The sequence below is a fragment of the Ambystoma mexicanum genome, chromosome 2q (genome assembly GCF_040938575.1).
Source record: "Ambystoma mexicanum isolate Mex_15411 chromosome 2q, UKY_AmexF1_1, whole genome shotgun sequence".
Taxonomy (NCBI): domain Eukaryota; kingdom Metazoa; phylum Chordata; class Amphibia; order Caudata; family Ambystomatidae; genus Ambystoma; species Ambystoma mexicanum.
The window spans coordinates 109,230,748-109,253,580 of NC_090924.1; the positions used below are offsets into that span (position 1 = coordinate 109,230,748).

At 45.5% G+C, this 22,833-nt stretch overlaps 1 protein-coding gene across 2 annotated transcripts in view; it reads left to right on the forward strand.

The window, feature by feature from the left end:
* The window catches only part of TELO2 (telomere maintenance 2), an 890,041-nt gene that overhangs the window by 375,195 nt on the left and 492,013 nt on the right, over nt 1–22,833 (forward strand). For both annotated transcript variants that reach the window (XM_069646967.1, XM_069646968.1), the window contains one exon: nt 17,180–17,268. In XM_069646967.1, coding sequence (XP_069503068.1) covers nt 17,180–17,268 — 89 coding nt within the window. The remainder of the gene's footprint in view (nt 1–17,179; nt 17,269–22,833) is intronic.

The window sequence follows — 22,833 nt, forward strand, 5'->3', positions numbered from 1 at the left end:
GGTGGGCAGGCACGGCCATCGCTATTGGATACAGTTCCTGTGGGTTGTCTAGTGAGGGAGGATCACCTGGATGGGGGGTTCTTAGGGAGTTGAAGTGGGACACCGACGGGTGAGATATGGCATCCCCCCTCTTATAGCACCTTTTCCCATCCTACGCCATAGGATACACAAACACTCTCCCCCTGACACCCCTTTTCCAACTCTAACACTTTCACACATCACGAAAGATGACGGACAAACACCACAGCCGTTTACCTGACGTGTCCCAACACAAGAGTCTGGAAAAGTTAGGCAGTTGACCAGATTCACACACACCCGACGGCCCTTTCCCTTCCCCACAGGGATAAAAGGTGGAGCATGAGAGCACCATACGAGCAAGGCAGACCGCACGACGAGAGAGCTATTCAGGCACAGCAGTTCAAGAGGAGGAGAAAGATGGAGAGGGTGACAAGGAGAGAAGCAGCCTTGCCCTTTCCGGCCAAGGCCCGTGAAACCTCTGTGGAGGAATTGTAAGACTGCGAACAATAGCCCAAGTGTGTTGCAGCAGATGTCAACAGTACACAGAACGTGCCTACGCTGATAAGCAGGACAGAGGGAGACGCCTGCTAACGTGGTACCGGCCTTGACTCCTGATACGAAGAAAGCCAATCAGTTAATCACAGCCGAGGAGTCAAGGGGAGAACCGATAAAGAAACAGAACTGTGTTGAACTAAAGTAGCAAATGGCTTATTGCAGAATATACGAAGAACTGTTGATGTAAAAGGGGAAAGCCAGCTGCAGATGAGCCAGGCACCACTTGGCTGCTCACTCGCGAAACTCTGGGCGATTACCCGATTGTTGAAATTTCTATTACCAGAAGGCCTTGGGAAAGGCAAGAAGAGGGTCAAAGTGGTCATACGGGGTCTAGTAAAGTCCCCTGTACAGTAGATAGTCTTTGACAGCAGATGATTGTGAATAAGGGAAGTGAATTCCAAATCGTAAGAAAGTAGAAGGAACTGAGATTGGCAAGAGTGAACCCGAAGGAGGGATGCCGATGGAAAGGGGCAAAGTCTAAAGTCCCAAAGAACAGTGAGGCAAGAAACTTTTTACAGCCGAGACTTGGCCATCGAAGATCCTGATAGCTGAAAACAGAACTGTCATCTCATGCTGGGAAAGCTTGAGCGTGTGCTGTGCTCTAGAGTCCCGCCTTGTCCCATGCTCAAAACGTGGGGAAGGGTGACCAGGACTACCACATCCTGACATATTATTTGTGAACACTTCTTTATTCCTTGTGAGCCCTACCCCACACTCTTTTGTATTTAGCTTAAGGATTGGCAATATGTTTTTCTTAGTATAGACCTTTTTATTTGACAAGATGCCACTAGGACTGCCTAATTTTTTTATTTGATGGCCGCAGTTTGCTCCCATCTTAGGTTTAGACCAGGCGTGTTTCCACCCTACCTATACAGTTTAATAAATACCCTTCAACTGTGATCACTTGTCTGTCTATTCTTGATACCATGCCTTCCTTACACCACTCACCCTGAGAAATTCTGCAGAGAATTAATTCACACACAGCCAGCCTCCACCCAGGCAAGAAACAGGCTTAGCCAAAGATCAATTAGGGTCCCCACCCCACTCCCTGCCCAACATCACCTTTCTGAGGAACCTCAAGCTAAGCGAACATACTAACAACACTCCTAAAGCTAACTTCTTAGCGTACCAGCCCCCTGCACCAGATAGGCGGCCTACCAGTGATCAACCTACTCTATCCATCCCGATCCAATGCGACACGAACAGCCTTCCCCAACCTACTCAGGCGTCCCATGCCACAAGGTCTCCGGGTAGGGTGAACACTAAACCTGCTACACCGAACCCCACCACAGTGGACCAGCCACTTGGACAACTGCTAAAATGATCCCTAATAAATGCTAGGTCTATCCTAGCTCATGCCCTAGACATTAACGACTTCATCACTACACAAGACCTTTACAAGTTGGCCATATCTGAATCTTGGCTTCATCCCACATCTGGCTCAGCCCTGTCCCTAGCTATGCCGAAAGGATTCTCCAGACTCGACTACAGAGGCAGAGGGGCCGCTCTCATCTTCAAAGACACTCTCCAAATAAGAATGTCCAATACCAGCATCAAAGGTAACTGTGATGCCTTATCAGTCAAATTATCTACCACATATAATGACTCCCTAAATATCCATGTCATATATCGCCCCCCAGGCCCACTTGCATCATACGATGAGGATCTCATCCACATATTTGGGGACAATAATAAGCCTACCTCCCACACCATCCTGCTAGGAGACCTTAACCTAGGCCTTCGTAACCCCATGGATCACAATGCGACCTCTGTGGCTACTCGCTCTGTGCCCTCTGCTTCAGACACTGTGTGACAGCCTCCACCCATAACAAAGGTTGCCCCATGGATTGTATTGCTGACCTGAACAGCCACGTCACCATCTCCTCGTGCCCGGACCATCATATCCTGTCTTTCTCCTTCCCATCTACGCTGCAGCCTCCACCCACCCTCCTCCCACCTACTTGGTCACACAGCTTACATAAAATGACATAAGAAAATATAATACCCCTTCTCTCCCCACTTCTTCCAGAACACCTCCACTCTAACAACCCGAGCGTGCTTGCAGACATGTACCTGAGCATGCTGACAATAGCAGTTGATACCGTAGCACCATTGGCTATTCGCAAGGCTAAACGTGCTACTCATATCAATGCTTGGTTTACCCCAGATCTCCAAGAGCGGCACTCCAAGAAATACCTGGCTGAAGCCCCTTTGAAGAAATCCCAAACAGGCATACTTAAAACCTTATTCAATAATATCTTCAAACAATACAAAAAGGCCATCCTGGCAGTCAAATTGTCAGACTATAATACAAGGATCTCTAACGCAAATTCTAATACTCAAGAAATCTTCAAAATACTCCTGGAACTAGAAACCCTGACTGCCCCTGCCACCACCATTATCAAAAATGAAACCTGGTGTACCAATGTACAAAAAGCCATGCTACATAAACTAAACTCCCTGCATTCAAAAATCGCCTAAAAGCAAGCAACTATCAAACCACCCAACATTCTTCACCTCCCACCAACTGCCTCATCCAGTCTCAACACCCCTGTGTTCCACTTCAGAGAAGTCACAGAACTAGAAACCTCCAACAACCTCAAAAGCCTTAAACTATCCAGGTGCAAAGGAGATGCTTGCCCCACCACCATCCTCAAGGACTGCTCAGAAGCTCATGTCCCATTCATTACTAGGTTCATAAATGCTTCCTTTACCTCAAGCCTTGTCCCATCTATTCTAAAAGAATTCTGGGTCCTCCCACTATTAAAAAAAAAACACTCTAGATCCAGAAGAACCCAACAACTACCGTCCTATAACAACAGTCCCGGTCCTGCTAAAGATACTTGACAGGGCTGCCTACAAATAAATACAACATTTCCTGGAAATAAACCACATCCTAGAAATGCGTCAATCTGCTTACCAGCCAGGTCATGGCACCAAATCATCCTTGCTGGATTTAAAAAAAACAGCTTGATGATCTTAAGACGAGGAAAAATCAGCCCTTCTCCTCCTCCTTGACCTGTTGGCGGCCTTCGACCTGGTCGACCTTCAAATACTATGCCACTACTTCCAAGTCTTTGCCAACTTCCTGGAAGGCAAGGCCATGAAAGTGTTCGCAGAATCATCCAGATCCCCTACAGTACCCATCTGCTGTGGTGTCCCCATGGATCTTGTGTTTTCCCACCATTATACATTGTCTTCACTAAACCCCTTTTCGACCTTTTGGACTCAATCGGCATTATGGAACACATTGTGTACAGGCGATATATAAATAAACTATCGTATTGTATGCTGATGACACCCAAATTCTCCTTCCCCTGACTGGTATCTACGATGACGACTCCACTACCCTCAATAAAATCTACCTGACGATCCAGGCCTGGATGGCCACTAACTATCTTCGCTTAAACGATGACAAGACAGAGCTACTTCTGGTTGGCTCCCCAGCAATGCTCAAGAAGCTCGATGCTCAGTACACCTCATTCACCATTGACAGCCTACAGATCCCTGTCTCCCGTTCAGTAAAAACCCTGGGTGTTCACCTGGGTGCCACCCTTTGATTAACAAGGCAGGTGAGCTCCATAGCCTCCTCGGCTGCTTTCACAACTAAAGTGAGCAATGCTGCCGGCAATTCCTTACGCTAGCTAGCTGCCTTACGATTGCTCGAACAATAATCAGATCAAAGCTTGACTACTGCAACGCACTCTATCTCAAAGCAGAATATCATTAAGTTACAGGTGATCCAAAATAATGTCCTATGTTCTGCCCTCAACATACCCAAACGAGAGCATATTTCCTATCCAAGAAAGGATCATCTCAAAATGCTATCCTTTACCCACCGATGCCTATCCCTTTCAACACCAGTCTACTTATCAAAAAGGTTTGCCAAAGTCAACTCCACCAGACCTGTAAGGTCAGCCCACCCACACTGCATTACCCTACCCATATTTAAACAGGCCAGAGGAGGCTCAAGCTTTCCCATGGTAGCAACCTTTCACTGGAACTCTCTTCCACCTCCCCTAAGAGCTAAGCAATCGTACTAAGCCTTCCGCAAAGCCTTGAAAACTTGGCTGTTCGCTTGACATCGATGCCAAGAGAACTTTGAGCCTCATGCATGCATAACTGTATATCAATTTATCTAAGTGTAACTGGTCATGCAACAGCGCCTTGATGCCCCCCGGCTTAGGCGCTTTACAAATGAATAAATAAATAAAAACACACCCTCATTTTTCTCAGAAATATATTTATAAATTTCATGTTCATCAGTCCATAGAACTTCCTGCATTCTTTCAAAACCCTCATTAGTTGGCAGAAAGAAGGCTCCATACACTTGATGTCAGCAGAGCTGTAATGTAATACTTAAACAAGACAAAACCGATCAGGAAGACTGATCCATTCTGTGTCTCATGAACTGCTTGTGGAGAAGGGGATCCTGTCTCTAAATCAGCAATTTCCAAATGGTTTGTAAATTGCATCCAACTCTGCTATTCTTTTTAAAGAAACCATGTACTCCCAAAGCACAAAGAGTACAAGAGGTACTTGGGCTACTTTAATCTTCATTGCAGATGTACCTTTAGAAGCAATTTGTAAAGCTGCTACATGGAGTTCCATTCACACTTTCACACAACATTACTGTGTGGGTGCTCGTACAAGAGCAGATGCTTAAGTGGGTCAGGCGGTGCTAAGGCTTCTTTTTCTCCAGGTACTGCTCTCTAGTCTATGCAAAGCATGTGATTCTAAGCCGATCCATGAGCCTCAGAAGACAAATATTACATATCTGCAATCGGCTTTCTGATGCTTGTATTTGCTTAGATTGACATGCGCCCACCCTTCCTCCCCGCTTGGAGTTTACGGTACATAGACAGCGTACACCTATCTTCACCTTCCTGTATTCACGCGTACACTTCATGCTCCCTCATGTCAGAAACAAAACAATCTGATGACCTAGATGTGTGATTGACCATACGTACAGTACATGTCACACTCTAGATGGTATTACAAAAATGCCCTGTCAACGCCCCTTTTCAGATTTCGAAAACAAGTCATGCATTACGCTCCACTGTAAGGAGCTCATGGTGGCAACAGTAAAGACAGATACAAGTGATCACAGTTCAAGGGTGTTTTTTAAACTGTATAATGGTGAGAGGAATGCCTACTATAAACCTAAATCTAAGATGGAGCAATCTACAACCATCAAATAATAATAAAGTAGTCCTAGGGGCATCTTGTCCAATAAAAAGGGCCGATATTAAAAAACCTATTGCCAATCCTTACCGTTTAGTTACAAATATAGAGTGGGATAATGTTCATCAGAAAATAAAGTAGTGTTCACAAAATAAGTCCGGATTGTATGGCTCGGTCTCTCTTCCCCGCGTTTTAAGCATGGAACGAGGCGGAACTTCTGAGCACAGCACACACCTGACCCTCTCCAGCACAAGGTTCACACTTCCATTTAACGATACCAGGACCTTCAGGGACCAGGCCTCTGTTGTGCAAAGTCTCTTACCTTAGAAGGCCTGCTGGATCAAAATAACAAACAAAAGTTCATTTGAGGATCTTGCACATTGGGTGATTGCTCTTCGTCCCTTGGATCGCTTGTGCTGGGCTTGGATCCTACTTAACAATGTGGGCCTCCGTCTGTCTGATTCACTATGGCCTTTCACTCTGAATATCAATACTATCACGATGCAGGATTTACTTCTCTTAGCTTTTCCCTTGGCATTCCTCCATCGGGTTCACCTAGCCATCCTTTAACACAGTTCATGAATTCCTTACACAGTTCATGATTTGCTTCATCTCATCCGAAAGCAGGGTTTCCCTTCCCCTAGCTTTCTTTCGGCAGTGGGTCAGAGACTTAAGATTGTACAAGGGATTTGACATGACCCTTTTAGGACCACTGTGGCACCTCACGCCGTCTCTTCCTAGGCCCTTCCAGGACTTGTAGTTTTAACACCGAAACAAAAGGGGGCAGCGAGAGTCCTTCGATTGAGCAGCCCTGCGACGCCTGACTGCTCTGCAGCTGGCCTTCTCTGGGTTTTCCCAAAAGTTCAGACATACACAAGTTCTTTATTCACAGGTTTCTTGCATTCACAAAATGTTGCTGATAGCAAACTGAACTGTCTTGAACCTGAGGCTGCAATCGGCTTTCTCCGACTCACCGGCTATCCTGAACCCCTTGGCTTGTCTTGCTTCTGGAGTTAAGGACGGTACCACAGTAACCAGCATGCCTCCCCGCCTGTGCTATCAATGCGTGAGGCCTCTGTGCACCATTGACATCTGTTGCTCTACACGTCGGCTGTGAATACCAGTCTTATGTTCCCTTTTCCGGAGGCTTTGTGGTTCTGGGTTCAAAAGGGCATGGGCACTTCCCTCCTTGTCGTTCTTTCAGCTTTCGCCACCTTGAACTGCTGTCCTGGAATAGCTGCTTCCTTGTGTGGTTGGCCTTGCTCATCGTGTGCTCTTGTGCTCTGCCTTTTATCCCTGTGGGGAAGGTAAAAGGCTGTAAAGTGTGTGTGGTCATTATCAATTGCCTGACTCTGCCCGACTCTTGTGTTGGGACATGTCAGGTAAACGGCACTGGTGTTAGTCTGTTGTCTTCAAGGTGTAAAAGTGTTTGTGTCAGAAAAGGGGGGGTAGAGTTTCTAAATATCCTACAGGGTAGGATGGGGAAACGGTATTACAAGCAAGTTGGTACCGCATCTCAACCTTTGGTGTCCCACTTCCACTCCCTAAAGACACCTCATCCTTGTGATCCTCCCCCACTGGTCCACCCCCAGGAATTGGATCCAATAGTGATGGCCCTGTCCTGGCCATTTGGATGACAGATCTGCGGGGACTAGCGGGTGAGACACCTCCAGGTTTCTCACACCACCTAGCACTAAATGTCGGCTTATGCATAGAATGTGAATCTAAGCAGATACAAGCATCAGAAAAAAGATTATAGATATGTAATATTTGCCATATATATATTTCAGAGGCTTGTGGATCTGCGTAGAATCACATGCTTTGCATAGGCTGAAATCTAGTGGTAGCCGCAGAGTATTGCAAGTAAAGTTTTCAAAGTTCGAAAGGGACGGCGACTGGGCATGTTGGTAATTCTATGCCTAGTTTGAAGTCGACTGTACCCATGATACCTCAGGCATCGAGGTCCCTCAGATAATTATTTTCCACCATTGTGGTTAGACGCGTTTCTTGCAGAGTCCTGTAGCTACGTGACTTTTGAGTTATTTCTCTTCATTAATATTTTGACGGTTACCACTCAATTCTAGATTTCGATGGAAGACCTATTGGCGACCAAAGCTGGCGTTAGTTTAGCAACGGGCTTCGGCCTACACGGGGAGAATGGTGGCGGGGGGACTGATCCTTTTTGTTTAGATAATGCCTACCTCTCTTCCCTGTTTTTACTGCTCCCGTCTTGCTGCCCTTAAGTTCGCTTTCTAACATGGAGTGTGCTCCATTTAAATTCTGTCTAAAGTGTAACAGAAAATTCCTGTGGAAGGACACCACAGGGTGTGTAACCACTGCCTTCCCAATATCACCAGGAGACCCATTGCGCATCCTGTATGTTTTTTAGGCCCAAAACCTTAAAAGAGCATAGAACAAAACAGTGGTCTGCACATGCCAGAATGGCAGACTTGAAAACCTCCACTGGGTTCTCAGAGTCTGATCGGAACGGCCAGGTCAGGGAAGTCTCCAGATCGGAGCCCGAAGACACCACAATGGAACTATCAGGCTCCCCTGTGTCAGTCCCCAGCCTCGAAAGGCAGCCCCAGCGTGCTGCTATGGGGATAGCCTCTGGCGCCAATGATGCACATGCACGCACACTCACGCCCTAGCACATACCCAAAGGCTACTCCTCAACGGAGCTGTCAAATTAATTCTGCACGCTGGCGGCAGATGCATTGCGGCCTACCAACCCACTGTCAAAGTCTGGTGCGGTTCCGCTTCAGCATTTACAACAAGACGATAAAGACAAAGCAGCAGCTATAGGTGTACATGAAATCCCACAAAACGGATGAATCGGAGGCGCCGAAACATCTGTCTCAATAACACACGGCTCACTTTTTGACAGAAAAGCACCATAGAAAGGCCCATTGCCGTAAAACTGAAGAGTATGAAGAAGCTCATTCCGCTCTGTCCCTATCTCTTCAAAAGAGAAGACCCAGACCCAGAAGCAGTTTTATTGCCATTGGCTAAAATACCAAAAACAGGGACATGGACAAAGGAGCGCTTTGAAGAGACTATGGACAAGGTTTCCTCCTTTGTCAAATTTATGAAGAAGTATCCTATTCGCCAAAAGGCTTTAGATCACGAGATGTCTCAACCCCTTGAGTCAGGTCAGCCTTGACATCCTACTCCCACTCCTACTCCCACCCTTACGTCCATGGATGCCTCTCATGACTCTTAACACAGGGACAATTAGCCTGAGCAGGCAGATCAAGACATCTTGTACGTAGACCAGGATGACCATAGTCAAGATCAGGACAATTTGTATTTAGATGATCAGGATGACCCCAATGTCACTGTCATTGACGCCCCAGATATTACAGCGGCAGATAGCGGTCATACATGACCGATTTATGACCAGCTATTGTATAATGACTTGCTTAAAAAAGCTGCTTGCCATTTCATCATTCATACTTAGGAGACAGTCCCTGATAGTACAGATTTTTTGGAAGACATTCTCAATGAGAAAAAGCCCTTTAGCCAAGCAATTCCCTTATTCGAGTCCATTAAAAAGAGAATTACTCCATCTCTTACCAAACCTTCGCTCACAAGAGCAGTAAACCTCAGAGTTGTGAAAATCTTCAAACCATCGCCTACAGACTCCTTATGCATCAGGGGGCTTGTGAAACTCTTGTAGCCACCACTACCAGAAAGAGAGCTGGTGTTCCCCCCTCTACCTCAGAGGCACCCTTTAATAAGGAGTGTAAGTGTTTATACACTTTAGAGAGGTGCCTATATGACCAGGATCGCAAACAACACAACACGACACTGCTGGTGAGCTACAACACCCAATGGGATGAAGTGCTCAAGACCCTAGATTCTTTGCCAGAACCTACTAAGTCTCAACTACTTAAAATCTCTACAGAAGACCAGCAAGTGTTGCAGAACCTCCTTAAAAATGTACTAGACTCAGCCGACACCTCGGGAAGAGTCATCGCTGAAGGTACCCTTGTAAAAAGAGATGTGTGGCTCTGTGATTTCGGGTTAAACCATTGACTCAAACAGTACTGATCAACAGTCCACGGTCCCTCCCATGCATCCCCAGTCGGGGGTCGCATAAGACTTTTTACCCAGCAATGGGAGGGTATAACGTCAGATTGCTGTGTACTCACAACAGTGGCAAAAGGGTGCTTTATAGAGTTCATTCAAATACCATGCCACCACCCTCCTCGTGCAAGAAAGATGTCAGCAGAACATTTTCTAATCATTCAAGAGGCGATCCATACACTACTAGAAAAATGAGAAATAGAACTGGTGCCACCTCTAGAGGAAGATCAAGGTTTTTATTCAATGTGCTTCCTTGTTCCAAAGAGAGATCTAACAATGCACCCAGTGCTAGACCTGCGCACTACAAACACGTATATCAAGCCTCAAAAATTCCAGATGACTAAGTTACAGGAGGTAATCCCCCTGGTAAAACAAGGCACAATTGGACATGAAAGATACATACTTTCATATTTCAATGTTGCCAGTGCACAAACAATACCTCAGAATCAAAGTGGGGGACAAGTACTACCAATTTAAAGTGCTTCCATTCAGCATAGCCTCAGACCCCAGGGTATTCACAAGGTCCTACCAATAGTGGCCGCACACTTGCAAAGGCAGTCCATTCCAGTGTACCCTTACTTAGACGACAGGCTAATGACAGGAGACGCACCTCAAAGGTGCCTGTTCAACACCCAGCGAACAGTCGACCTACTGTTCCAATTAGTTTCTCCATAAACGAGAAGAAGTCAAGTCTAGTGCCCAGCCTACTAAGACGTAATCGCCCCACCATTAACCCAAGTATTTAATGAGGCATATGAATTAGGCTACCTCCCGGACACCATGAGGGAAGCTGTCATCATCCCATTACTAAAACCCAACAAAGACAGCACGGAGTGCGACTCATACAGGCCTTTGTCCTTGCTAAATGTGGATAACAAGATCCTGACAGCGCTGTTGGCAATGAGGCTGCGTAAAGCCATCCTTCTCCTAATCCACCATGACCAGACCGGATACGTGCCTGGTCGCTCCATCACCGAAAATTTTAGGAAGCTGCACCATGTCATATACAGTACAGAAAGCAGACTGGAAGAGAGTGCAGTGGCGTCCTTAGACACTTCTAAAGCATTTGATTCGGTCCGGTGGAAATGGCTTCATGCCACTTTGACCAAGATGGGAATAGGGCCAGGCTTCATTAAATGGGTTATGCTCACCTACACCAACCCCGCTGCCAGAGTGCGCACCAACAACACCTTCTCTGACAAATGGAGTCTATTCCGGGGCACTCGGCAAGGATGCCCTCTATCCCCCATGCTATACATCATAGCTATCGAACCAGTAGCAGCATACCTCAGACAGGAGTACAGATCAACCACAATAAATCTTGCCTGTACCCCATGGCCGCCCTCAGCAAGTCCAGAGCTGAAACCCTCCCAACTCTAGACCTCAAATGGGAACCCATCTCTTTCAGGTACCTAGACATCACGATTCACCGAGACCCCAAGACGGAACACACGTTGAATACAGTAATAGCAAAAGAAGGCTTGGAGAAATCAATGGACTTTTGGAGCAAACTACCGCTCTCGGTCGCAGGCAGAGCAAGTCTCCTCAAAATGGTTGCGCTGCCTAGACTTCTATATTTTTTCACTAATGTCCCATACAATATCCCGCAACATTTCTTTAAGGACCTGAATAAGCTATGCAGGAAATTCCTGTGGCAAGATGGAAGACACAGAGTCGCCTTGGAAACACTGCAAAGACCTTACGACAAAGGTGGCCTCAAGGTCCCCAATTTCGAACTCTACTATTTGGCTGGCCAATTGAAACATGTGATCCAGTGGATGGCTGATGATGCCTCATCTGACACTCGCCTACTGCAGCCCGCAATCCCCCAAATGCTACTTAGGGATCTGCTTTGGAGCGCACCAGGAACAAAACAACAATACACACACCTAATTCAACTTGGAACCCAGATGTGGAAACGAGCCTGCAAAACTGTTAAATTGTCTGATCCCTACTCTCCACAGATCCCGATCGCGACAATCATGTCAACCAGACCAGGAGACCAAAAGACGATCAGAGACATATGGAAGTCATTTGGCGTCGCTACCCTAGGAGATCTGGTGGATGACCAGGGTATCCGAACGTTCACCGAGCTACAGGAGTCCTTGTGGATACCAACAGGACAGAAATGCTCGACTATTCTACATAACCAATAGAGCATATCTTACTCCAGACATCATCTCCAGATTCAGTGGAGCCGGAACCAAGGTGTGCCCCAAATGCTATGAACCCCTGTGATGGGATGACCCACATGTTCTGGGGATGCCCCGCAATACAAACCTTTTGGACACAAATCAAAGCCAAGGTTGCCGAGGCGGACATCACCTTAGAGGTACAGACACCTAAAGCATGCATCCTTGGGAGATACCCTAGAAACAAAAAGAACAAGCCTTTAAATAAACTCAAGCTCCTAATATATATCCTTGCGAAAAGACGCATCGCCATGGGCTGGAAAAGCCCCAAAGCCCCAAGCGTAACACTATGGTGAGAAGACCTCTGGAGATGGTCGGCTGCCGAAACAGGGGCTTGGGAGACCGCCCAATGTCAACAAAATCAGACACTTCCAACGACCTTCTCCAATGGGTGGCACTCACAGTGACTCTGTTCTGCCCGAAGGTGGATAGTTCCTCCTACGAGGACACGAATAGCCCATGAGAACCTTTGTGGCGCACAGTTTGCGGTGCAGTAACGTATGGTCTTGGAAAGTTGGGAGGGAGGGATGGGGGGGGGAGTTATTTGTGATGCGACAATCATCCCAATCATCCTGCAATGACTTGTCTGTTGTATTGTTAAGAAAATAATAAATAAATACAAATAAAAAAAAGTCTAGTGCTCAGCCAAGTAAAACAATTTCTAGGGATACTAATCAAAACAAATGATGGACTAGTCTTCCCCTCCAACGAGATGGTCCAAAACATACCGTTTCGAACACCTCAGTATGTAGCGATCGTCAAGTAACAGTGCGAAAGGCAATGTACCTGCTAGGAGTTATGGCTTCCTGCATCTATCTAGTGCCACACGCACGACTGTGCATGCGTGCAATGCAAGATTGGTTAGCGAAACAATGGCTGCAAGCAATCAGTTTGTGGGAAGATCTAGTGGTGGTTTCGCAACCTCTAGTTCAATTGCTGCAGTGAAAGTGCAAGGACAACCTGTTAAGGGGAAAGCCCTTAAACTCACAAGCAATTGAAGCCACTCTTACAACAGATGCATCCATGACAGGGGGGAGCTCACTTTCTCCATCACACTGCACATGCATTAACCAAGAAGCATATCGACCTTCTAGAACTACTTGCGGTCTTCAAAGCACTTCAAGCATTCAAGACTCAGTTAGTACACAAGACAGTCTTCATCCTAAGAGATAGTACCTCATCCATATTTTACATAAACGTAGAGGGGGAACACATTCGCCAGGGCTGTCCAAACTAGCCCAGAACATTTGGCCGTGCGCACTTAAAAAAAAGAAAAAAGGAAATACGGAACAGGCGACCCCTCCCTTCAAGGCCCAGGGAGGTGTTTGACAGAGAACCTACTTGCGGCTAGTACTTGTTAGGACTAGCTATAGGAGATCACACTAGTGGTATACAGATAAAACAAAGTTTAATTAAGAAAACACAGCATGTTGAAAAAGTACAGTAACAAAGGTATATCAAAAACAGCATATATATACTAAAAATATCATCGGTGCTCAATACATGGTAAGTAAATGTGTTGTAACAAATTCCAAACACATCTTTACTATCACAACATATATGTACCTATAATGTTGAAGGTGCTGAATACATGGTTGGTAGATGTGTTGTAACAAATTCCAAACACATCTTTACTGTCGACACATTGGTGCTTCAAGTTCGGATCTTGATATTACAACTGTCAGAGTCTTTATATGGAAAAATGGCTTTCAGGTGCTCCGAACTTTCTTCAGGACAACATTAAGGTTGTTGCATGTATGCGTGATGAATAAATCTAAATTGTGAAAACATGTTGCTAAGTTAAAAAAGTGTGATCATACCTCTACTGAAAGGGGTTCTAGTGCAAGATAAAGTAGGTCAACACCTTACTTATCAACAATTTGTGGCGTTTGGGAAGAAATAAATGATGGTATTTGACTGTTGCACGTACAAGTCTGATGGTCTCTAATGCGCAAAGGCTATGGAAAATGAGTACAGACGAATAATTAAAACCAAGCTGTGATTTCTACATGCTGGTTTGTTACTTACCAGAATAGACTGTTGATTACCTGATAATGAGATTAGGAACACGTGGGCTTGGATGATCTTCGTTTTCCGGGTTGGGAGGTGTGGCCAAGGCTTACTACTGAGTCACAACCTACAAACAGAGTATAAAGATAGCAACTGCTCTAAAAATGCTGATATGTATTTGTTCTTAATTGACAGCAAAGGAATGCCTGAATACCTGTAGAAAAGGTGGTTCAAAGCCAAAGGACTGTATGATTGTGGCTGATTCGTCAGAGTCCAGGCTGCAAAAGATGGCCGGCAGACACTTCTGTATAAAGTCCTATTGGAAAGAGCATATAATTACTAGAATGCTCAGACAATTCTTTTGCCGTGAATTAGTTCTAACTGCAATTCCCTCCAGGGACAATTTACTGTAAAAACACTAGGCATCGATATAGGTTTGCAGCCCCAAAGTGGGTTAGTGGCTTGCTGAATAGTGAATTAGATACAGAGGACGTGGTTACTACAAAACATTCAAGGTAAGTTAATTGTGTCGTATGGCCGTGGCCGCGCAGAAAGATTAAGTGTGAATGGTACAGGTCGCCCGTGCTTAACATCTATCTCTGAAAAAGAAATTTAGGGAACTGCTGTTAATAGGTTAGCACAAAATGTCTATCCGCTGGGTAAATATTGAGAAATAAATACCTGAATCTATCATCAGGCGTGGAGAAACGCGTCCATTAGCCTTTTCTCCTCGTAACGCTATGTGAATAGCTGGGCAGTGTCACAGTCTTCGCACATGCGCACACGTGCAGAGGACTATGATATTGAAACAGGAGCAGCTTTATTTGCTCTTGTGTATTGACAAAGGAGCTGTGTCTCCTAGATACCACGGAAACAACCACGGAAACAAGTTAATGTTGTATTTCAAAAAGGCGTTGTGAAGCAATTGTAAAAAAGGTCTTATAAAATAATGCAGTCATTGTCATGTTTGTGCTTAATATAACCTGCGCATGACTATAAATGGCTATAACGTTTGCGTCCTGTATAAAACGGAGGGATTACAGTACTTTCGTTTGTGATCTCCATTGGAAAAATTGTTATGAATATAACGGGGGTAATCAATTCACTGGCAGACGTACTAAGCAGAAATTTGGTGCTACCCTCAGAACACGAGTGGAAACTAAACGTGTATGTGCTACACAACATCTTAGACAGGGGATTCCCAGAAAAATACCTCTTTGCACAATGCCTATAGCCTATATTACGTGTCCATGTTTTCCCAGAAAGGCTCCAAACGGAATGCACTACTAATGAATTGGTCTGGGAGATTTGCGCAGGATTCCCTGCCCCCCTCCAACACCTCTTCTCAACAAGATAGTCCACATGCTACACTGGGAACAAGTAACACTTATCCTGATAGCTCCTATGTGGGCACGGCAAACATGATTCTCACACCTGCAGATGATTTGCCTGTGTCCTCCTATGAAAGTACTGTGTCCAACCAACAAGTTGACACACGATCAAGGGACAACACTCAACCCATGCCCTCAGTCATTGAACTTAGCAGCCTGACTCCCGAGGTCATTGAATTTGGTAACTTAGACCAAAGATGTATGTAAATTCTTAAAGAGGCACGAAAACCAAACACACGACATTGTTATTTTAACAAATGGAAGCGTTTTGTGTTATGGTGTAAGACACATTCATTCAATCCAATTGAATGCTCTCTGTCAAATATAGTTCACTATCTACTATATCTATTAGACTCAGGCTTAATCTTTAACTCACTTAAAGTACACCCAGAGGCTCTCTCAGCACACACCACTACACAAAGCAAAGTTTTGTGGTGAAAAGTGCCAGTGGTCAAACGTTTCATGGAAGGTGTCAAGAAATGATACCCTCCAATTTCTAATCCTACTCCCAGCTGGAACCTAAATATTGTACTTACAAGGCTCATAGGTGCTACCTTCGAGCCTATGCAGAAAGCTAGTCCTCACATTTCAGACAGATTTTCTCATAGCTATTAGATCTATCAGAAGGGTCAGCAAACTGCACGCACTATACGTACAGGACCCCTTTATTGTTATCTACGAAGACAAGGTAGTATTATGTACACACCCACGGTTTTCACCTACATTTATATCCACATTTCATGTAAACCAGTCTATAGAGCTTCCTCTGTTTTCAAACACCTCACAAACGCAGCAGAAAGAAGCCTTCATACACTGGATGTATGAATCTATGTCATGTACTACCTACAAAAGGCTAAAACTATCAGAAAAACAGATTTGTTTATTGTATCCATGGCCACAGGAAGAGAAGGTGATCCTATCAGCAATTTCAAAATGGGTTGTCAACTTCCTCCAACTTTGATATTCTCTTGCTAAGAGAATGTTGCCATTCAAGCCGAGGGCACGCTCAACATGAGGCACAGGGACAACTCTGCTTTCATAGCAAATGTATCCTTAGATGCCATTTGCAAAGCTGCCACTTGGAGTTCAGTGCCCACTTTCACCCAACATTACTGTCTAGCCACACATTCTAAGGGTTACACAGGTGGGACAAGGGGTGTTAAAACATCTATTTACAGTGCTACCTTCAAACAACCCATCTCCTTCTCCAAATACTGCTTGCTAATCTATACAAAGCATGAGATTCAAAGCAGATCTACAAGCCTCAGGAGGCATAAATTACTTACCGTAATCGTATTTCTGAGGCTTGTATCTGCTTAGATTCACATGCGCCCACCCTTCCTGCCCTCTTGGAGTTAAAGGTTCTTGGGAAAACAGATTATTTACACCTTATTATCTCTACCTATACTCCACCCTTACACTTTACACTCCCTCTTGTCAGAAACAAATAATCTGAGGGACCTCGATGCGTGAGGGATCATGGGTACAGTCAACGTCTCACTTGGGGTAAAATTACAAACGTGCCCAGTCGATGTTCCTTTCAACTGCGAAAACTTTGTGTGCAATACTCTGCAGCTACCACTAGATGTCAGCCTAAGCTACCACTAGATATTGGCCTATGCAAAGCATGTGAATCTAAGCAGATACAAGCATCAGAAACACGATTACGCTAAGTAATGTATGCCATCTCACCTGTCACTTTTGCCATTTGTAACACTGCTTCATCTTGTGTTTGTGTAGTATGAAGACGATGAGCAGAGCCAAGAGCTTCGGTCACTCTTGGAGTCCCCGTCATCTGAGCCAATACTTCACAGCTTATCGAGCAATGGGTAAGGATTTTGCTCTCATTGTGCATTTCAAGAGCATGGTTATCCGGATCTGTTTTCCCAAAGGCCTCTTTTCGTCAAAGCCTAGTTTCCTGGGTGTTAAGGTGAATTTCTAGAATCTGGCCTAGTGGACAGATTTTAGGAAACCACCCTAGTTATGATGAACAGGGATGTCTGAGAGGTTTGCCAAAACCCAATCCAAGTATGTGGATGAGCAGTCAAAGTTTAGTCTCCGAAGAGTGTGAGTAGGTCAGGGACCGTCAATGAGCCCACACAGAACAGCACACAATAATTCAATTTAGACAGTCGGTTATAACAATAGTTATCTATTTAGGATTTTAGAACACTCTGAAAAATGAAACTAGCAGGCAATACTATTACACAACACTCTATAATACAAATATATTCAATCACCATTTAGTTCACTTAATAGGCCTCATCAAATAACTTGTCAAGCAATGCAAGCAAGTCCCCTAGATGCATTACAATTATGGGAACCAATCACAAGTACAATATCCTAACTTTACAAGTCAAAACCTGTAGATGAATGGAGCGTTGTGCCTAAAGGTCACAGGGTCCAGCACAATGTTTATCATAGGGATGTGTTCTCTTTATAAATGATGCAATGGTTTGGTGGTGGTGATTAGTTTCAAACTAATTAAATGTTCTACAACAAATTACCAGAAGATCGAGTTATGATGGAGCATTTTTTTTTTTTAAACTTTATTTAACAGTTGTGGTACATAACAGTGCAGCAACATGACAATTCAAACTTGCGTATATCATGTATAATCGATACAGCTTTTCAACACAACATGTGGTATTTACAGAACAGAAGTATTATTAGGCCTTGCCGGGCTACTGTTAGCTGAGTCCATTTCACTTAGGTATACCCTGAACGGGGCCCAAATGTCTTTTGGTTTACATGGGCTTGGTAGCGTCATCACATAATACTCCTCACATTCATTTACGTACATAAGTTCCTTGAGAAAATGATTCACCTGTGGTGCTTGTGCACTTTTCCATTTTTGCCGGATACACTTTTTGGCTATCACACACGCAATGTTAAAGAGCCTTCTGGTCACCTTAGATCTCTTTCCTATATCCCCAAATAGGTATTTAAGTGGTGTGAGATTTGCCGGTATCTGCGTTACCTCTTCTAGAATTGTTGCCACTTCCACCCAAAATACCTTTATGTGTGGGCAGCTCCAAAACATGTGGAAGGAGTCAGCCTGGTCGGCCCCGCATTTCTGACATCTGCCAGGTAGTATAATTCAAAGTCTGGCGCTGCTATTCCCCCTTTGTTATAGGGTTCGACCATTTTTTCCCACTCCATCCTGGCCGCCCCTCCGCTCCAGACGAACTCCACTGCCATGGACCTGAGCTTATCAAAGAATTGCCTACCAGGCCAAATAGGGACGTTAGTAAATATGTATAACACCTTGAGGAGTATGACCATTTTCAGTACGGCTACCCGACCAATAAGAGAGATGGGAATTTTGGCCCAGAAGCGAAGTTTAGCAGCCATTGTGTCTAAAAGAGAATCATGGTTATTCAAGAGTAGGGAAGCTTTGTTTCCCGATACCATCACACCCAGGTATCTTATCCTGTCAGGGGACCATTTTAAACCGTGTGTATTTATCGGACATCTGGTGGTCGGGGTTAAGGGAAGAATATCCGACTTGGAGCGGTTGGTTTTGTATCCTGAGTATTCTGCAAATTCATGCACTGTTTCCAGCACAGGCCCCAGGTGTGTGTCTGGTTCTCGGACATATAATAGGGCATCGTCTGCATACAGGGAGATGGACTGGGTTAAGCCCGACATCCGTATGCCCCTCTGGTTTTGGTGTTCTCTAATTGATGCTGCAACCGGTACAACAGTGAGAGCAAACAATATCGGGGAACACGGGCAACCCTGTCTCGTGCCCCTTCCCAGCTCGAACCATTCAGACATGGTGCGATTAGTCAATACCCTGGCCCCGGGATTAGTATAGAGTAGCTTAACGCTTTGTAAGAAGTATGGACCTAGGCCAAATTTCTCGAGCACCCTGAACAGGTAGCTCCACGAAACTGAATCGAACGATTTTTCTGCATCCAGTAACACGGCCACTGCCTGGGCCTCCGGCTTAATCTGAGCCATGATACCAAATAGCCTGCGGAGATTCAGAGCAGTGGACCTGGTAGGAATAAACCCGCATTGGTCCGGATGCACCAGCTGAGGCATGAGGGGTAGGAGTCTTGTAGCCAAGATCTTAGCAAAAATTTTGGCATCGCAATTAATGAGAGATAAGGGCCTGTAAGAGGACTTCTCATTTGACGGACGTCTGGGTTTAAGGAGCACCGTTATTATAGCCTCTCTCATGGATGACGGGAGCATCCCCAATTCCAGGGCCTCCACCCACACAGACAGGAGCACCGGGGCTAGTTCTTCACTAAGTTCCTTGTACTAAATTCCAGACCGTCCGAGCCAGGTGCTTTCCCATTAGCTAGTAATTTTATCGCTTCCTTTATTTCATCGATCATTATGGCCTGGTCAAGCAGCAGTTTATGTTCTGCTGACAATCTAGGGAGCGTGATGTTATCTAAGTATTCTCCAACCTCAAGTGGTGTTTTCAAATCATGATTGGCATACAGGTCGGTATAGAATTGGGTGAATTCTTTATTTATACCTTCCTTATTTGTTGTTACCGTACCATCCCCCGCCACTATACTAGAAATTCTGGTATAGTGTCTTTCGGTCTTCAACAAGTTGGCTAGAGTGTGACCTGCTCTGTTCCCCTCTCCATATCTACGCGCTCTAACTGGGGTTGCCATGTGCAGCAGCTCTCTAGTGGCCAGTCTGTTGAATTCCTGTAAGTTATTATTAATGTCTGCCAGGACACTATCCTCATGTGTGGTCGTATATCGCATTTCTAGTTTGCCCAGCCGTTGTTCTATTTCCGCCAATTCCACCCTGACCGCCCTCAGTAGCCCTGTGGACTTGGAGATCAGCACCCCCCTCATCCAAACCTTAAACGTCTCCCATAGGGTTGTATTACTATTTACTGAGTTCTTGTTTGTTTCAAAGAAGAATTCCACCTCTGTGTGTATTGCCTCTGCCACCGTGGGATCCCTCAGAATATCGGGTGGCATACGCCATCTCCTGGCCGGGGTTTTTACATTCTCCAGTGTCATGTCTAAAAAAATAGGGGAATGGTCGGATAGAGTACGGGGGAGCATCTCACTACTGTCAACCTGGTTCATGAGGGACGCAGACACCAGCCAGTAATCTATGCAGGACTCTGTGTCATGCACTGAGGAATAGAAAGAGTACTGCCTTTTATGGGGGTGAAGAGTTCTCCAGGCGTCCATTAGCGTGAGTTGCGATAGGATCTGGTGTAGGACAGTAGTTGTTTTGGTGGGGTTTCTGTGTCTGGAGGTGGAGCGGTCCAGCGTGCCATTCAGAATGGTGTTAAAGTCCCCCCCCACACCACGTGTTCGCCACCCGTGAAGCCCAGCTCTTGTATCACATTTGTGTAGAAGTCCGGATCGTCTATGTTTGGGCCATATGTGTTCACCAGTACTAACTCTACCCCTGTTATGTTCCCCCACACTATCACATATCGACCTAGTGGGTCTATCTTACTCTTTTCATGTTGAAACCCAACTGAGGGGTTGATAAGGGTGAGCACTCCTCTCGCCTGTGAAGAGTATTTAGTATAGTATCTTTGTGGGCCCCACCCTTTCAGAAGCTCAGTGCTAACTTTCTGTAGCGCATGCGTTTCTTGGAGCATTACTATCTGGGGGTGGTGTCGACTAACATAGGTCCCCACTTTTTTTAGCTTGGTCCGGTTGTTCAGACCACGTACATTCCATGTAAGGAGCTTTAGCCTTGACCCTCGGGTCGTCACATTGGGATTAGCCATGTATGTATGACCACATCGCTCCCCATATCTTACTGTTACTCATAATAGTTTCTTGTACTGCACTGTCACCACAATTTTTAAAAACTTGTAGGACTCTTCCATCTGAGTCTCAACATTCCAACACCCCCCGGTCATTCCCACATCGCTCAACGGAGCTAAACATCCTGTAATACTTTAATCCCCCGTCCACATCATCTACCCCAATTTGACAATGCTGCCCCGCAAAAAACATTCCCTTAAAGAGGTGGAGCCTTCCTGAGGGTCACTAGTTGCAGCCATCTGGCGCGCTCCAGACTGAGGCTCACAGCCCGGAAACCAACAGTCTTTGTTCAGTTCGTCTCCGTTGCATAACTTCCAAATTAATATTATTTTTTTTTTCTTTGTTTTTTCTTTTTTTTTTGTTTTTTCCCCCTATTCTCAAGCGGTAGGCGGTCGATCCCCAACTCCACTGCTTACTCTGCTGGGTCTCGCCTCTCATCTCTCGGTTGTGGTCTCGCATTTTGGTTCGCCACTCGGTCTCCTGGGGGTAATGGAATGGAAGTCTCCACATATGACATGGCATCTGTGGGATTCTCGAAGAAGTGGGCCTTTCCCCCGTGTTGTATTCTCATTTTCGCCGGAAAGATGAGGGCATAGGGCACATTTCGCATGCATAACTGTCTTTTCACCCCTTCATAGGATCTCCTCTGCATTTGTATGTTGGTTGAAAAGTCTGGATATATGTGGATTTTGTTTTCTTCGTGATATAAAGTTCCCTTTTCTCTCGACAGCCGGAGTATAGTGTCCTTGTCCCTATAATTAAGGAGGCGTGCGATTATAGTACGAGGGGGAGCCCCTGGTTTCGGGTGCGGTGCTAGGGTGTTGTGGGCTCTTTCAATCAGAAAGTGATCCGAGAAGGAGTCGGCACCTAGGATGTCTTTTAACAGGGACTCCACTTGTCTCTCCATGGAACCTTTGCCAAAAAGTTCCGATACCCCAACAATCCGATTGTTGTTTCTCCGGGATCTCGATTCAAGGTCCTCGCACTTGTTTTGCGTTTTATATAGTTCTGTTTGGAGGTGGGCTATGTCTCGGCTGTGTTGTGCTATTGTGTCTTCGCTTGAACTTATCCTGTTTTACGCCTCCGTAATACGTGCGCTTTGCTTTTCGACACGTGCCTTCAGGGATCCGATCGTCGACACTATGTCATCCAGTTTTACGTTCACAGCCATAAATCCGTTCTGCACTAGCGCTGCTAGGCGTTCCATTGGGTCCGTCTCCTGCCCATCAAGTATCATTGGTTCACCCCCAGCCGCCCCTTGCGGTTGTGAGCTGGTGAAGGTGTCCATTGGGCCAATCTTTTTCCCACCCTTCCCTTTCCTCTTGGTCCGGCCCATGTGTTGCGGCTTCCAGAGAAGGATGGACTGTGTCCTCCCACTTATTGTTGCCCAGAACCCTGTTACGTGGCCCAGGTATGGAGAGGGGTAGTCCTTTATATATCCGATCTTACCATATGGTGCACTACCACGTATTGTTTCCCAGAGCCCCGCTATGTGGCCCAGGTATGGAGAAGGGGGTGTTCCTTTACATATCCGACCTTGCCATATGATGCACTACCAATGTACAGGATTGAATTCCGTAATTCTGCTCTGGCTGGGGCCTCCCCGACCACCACTCCGGATAA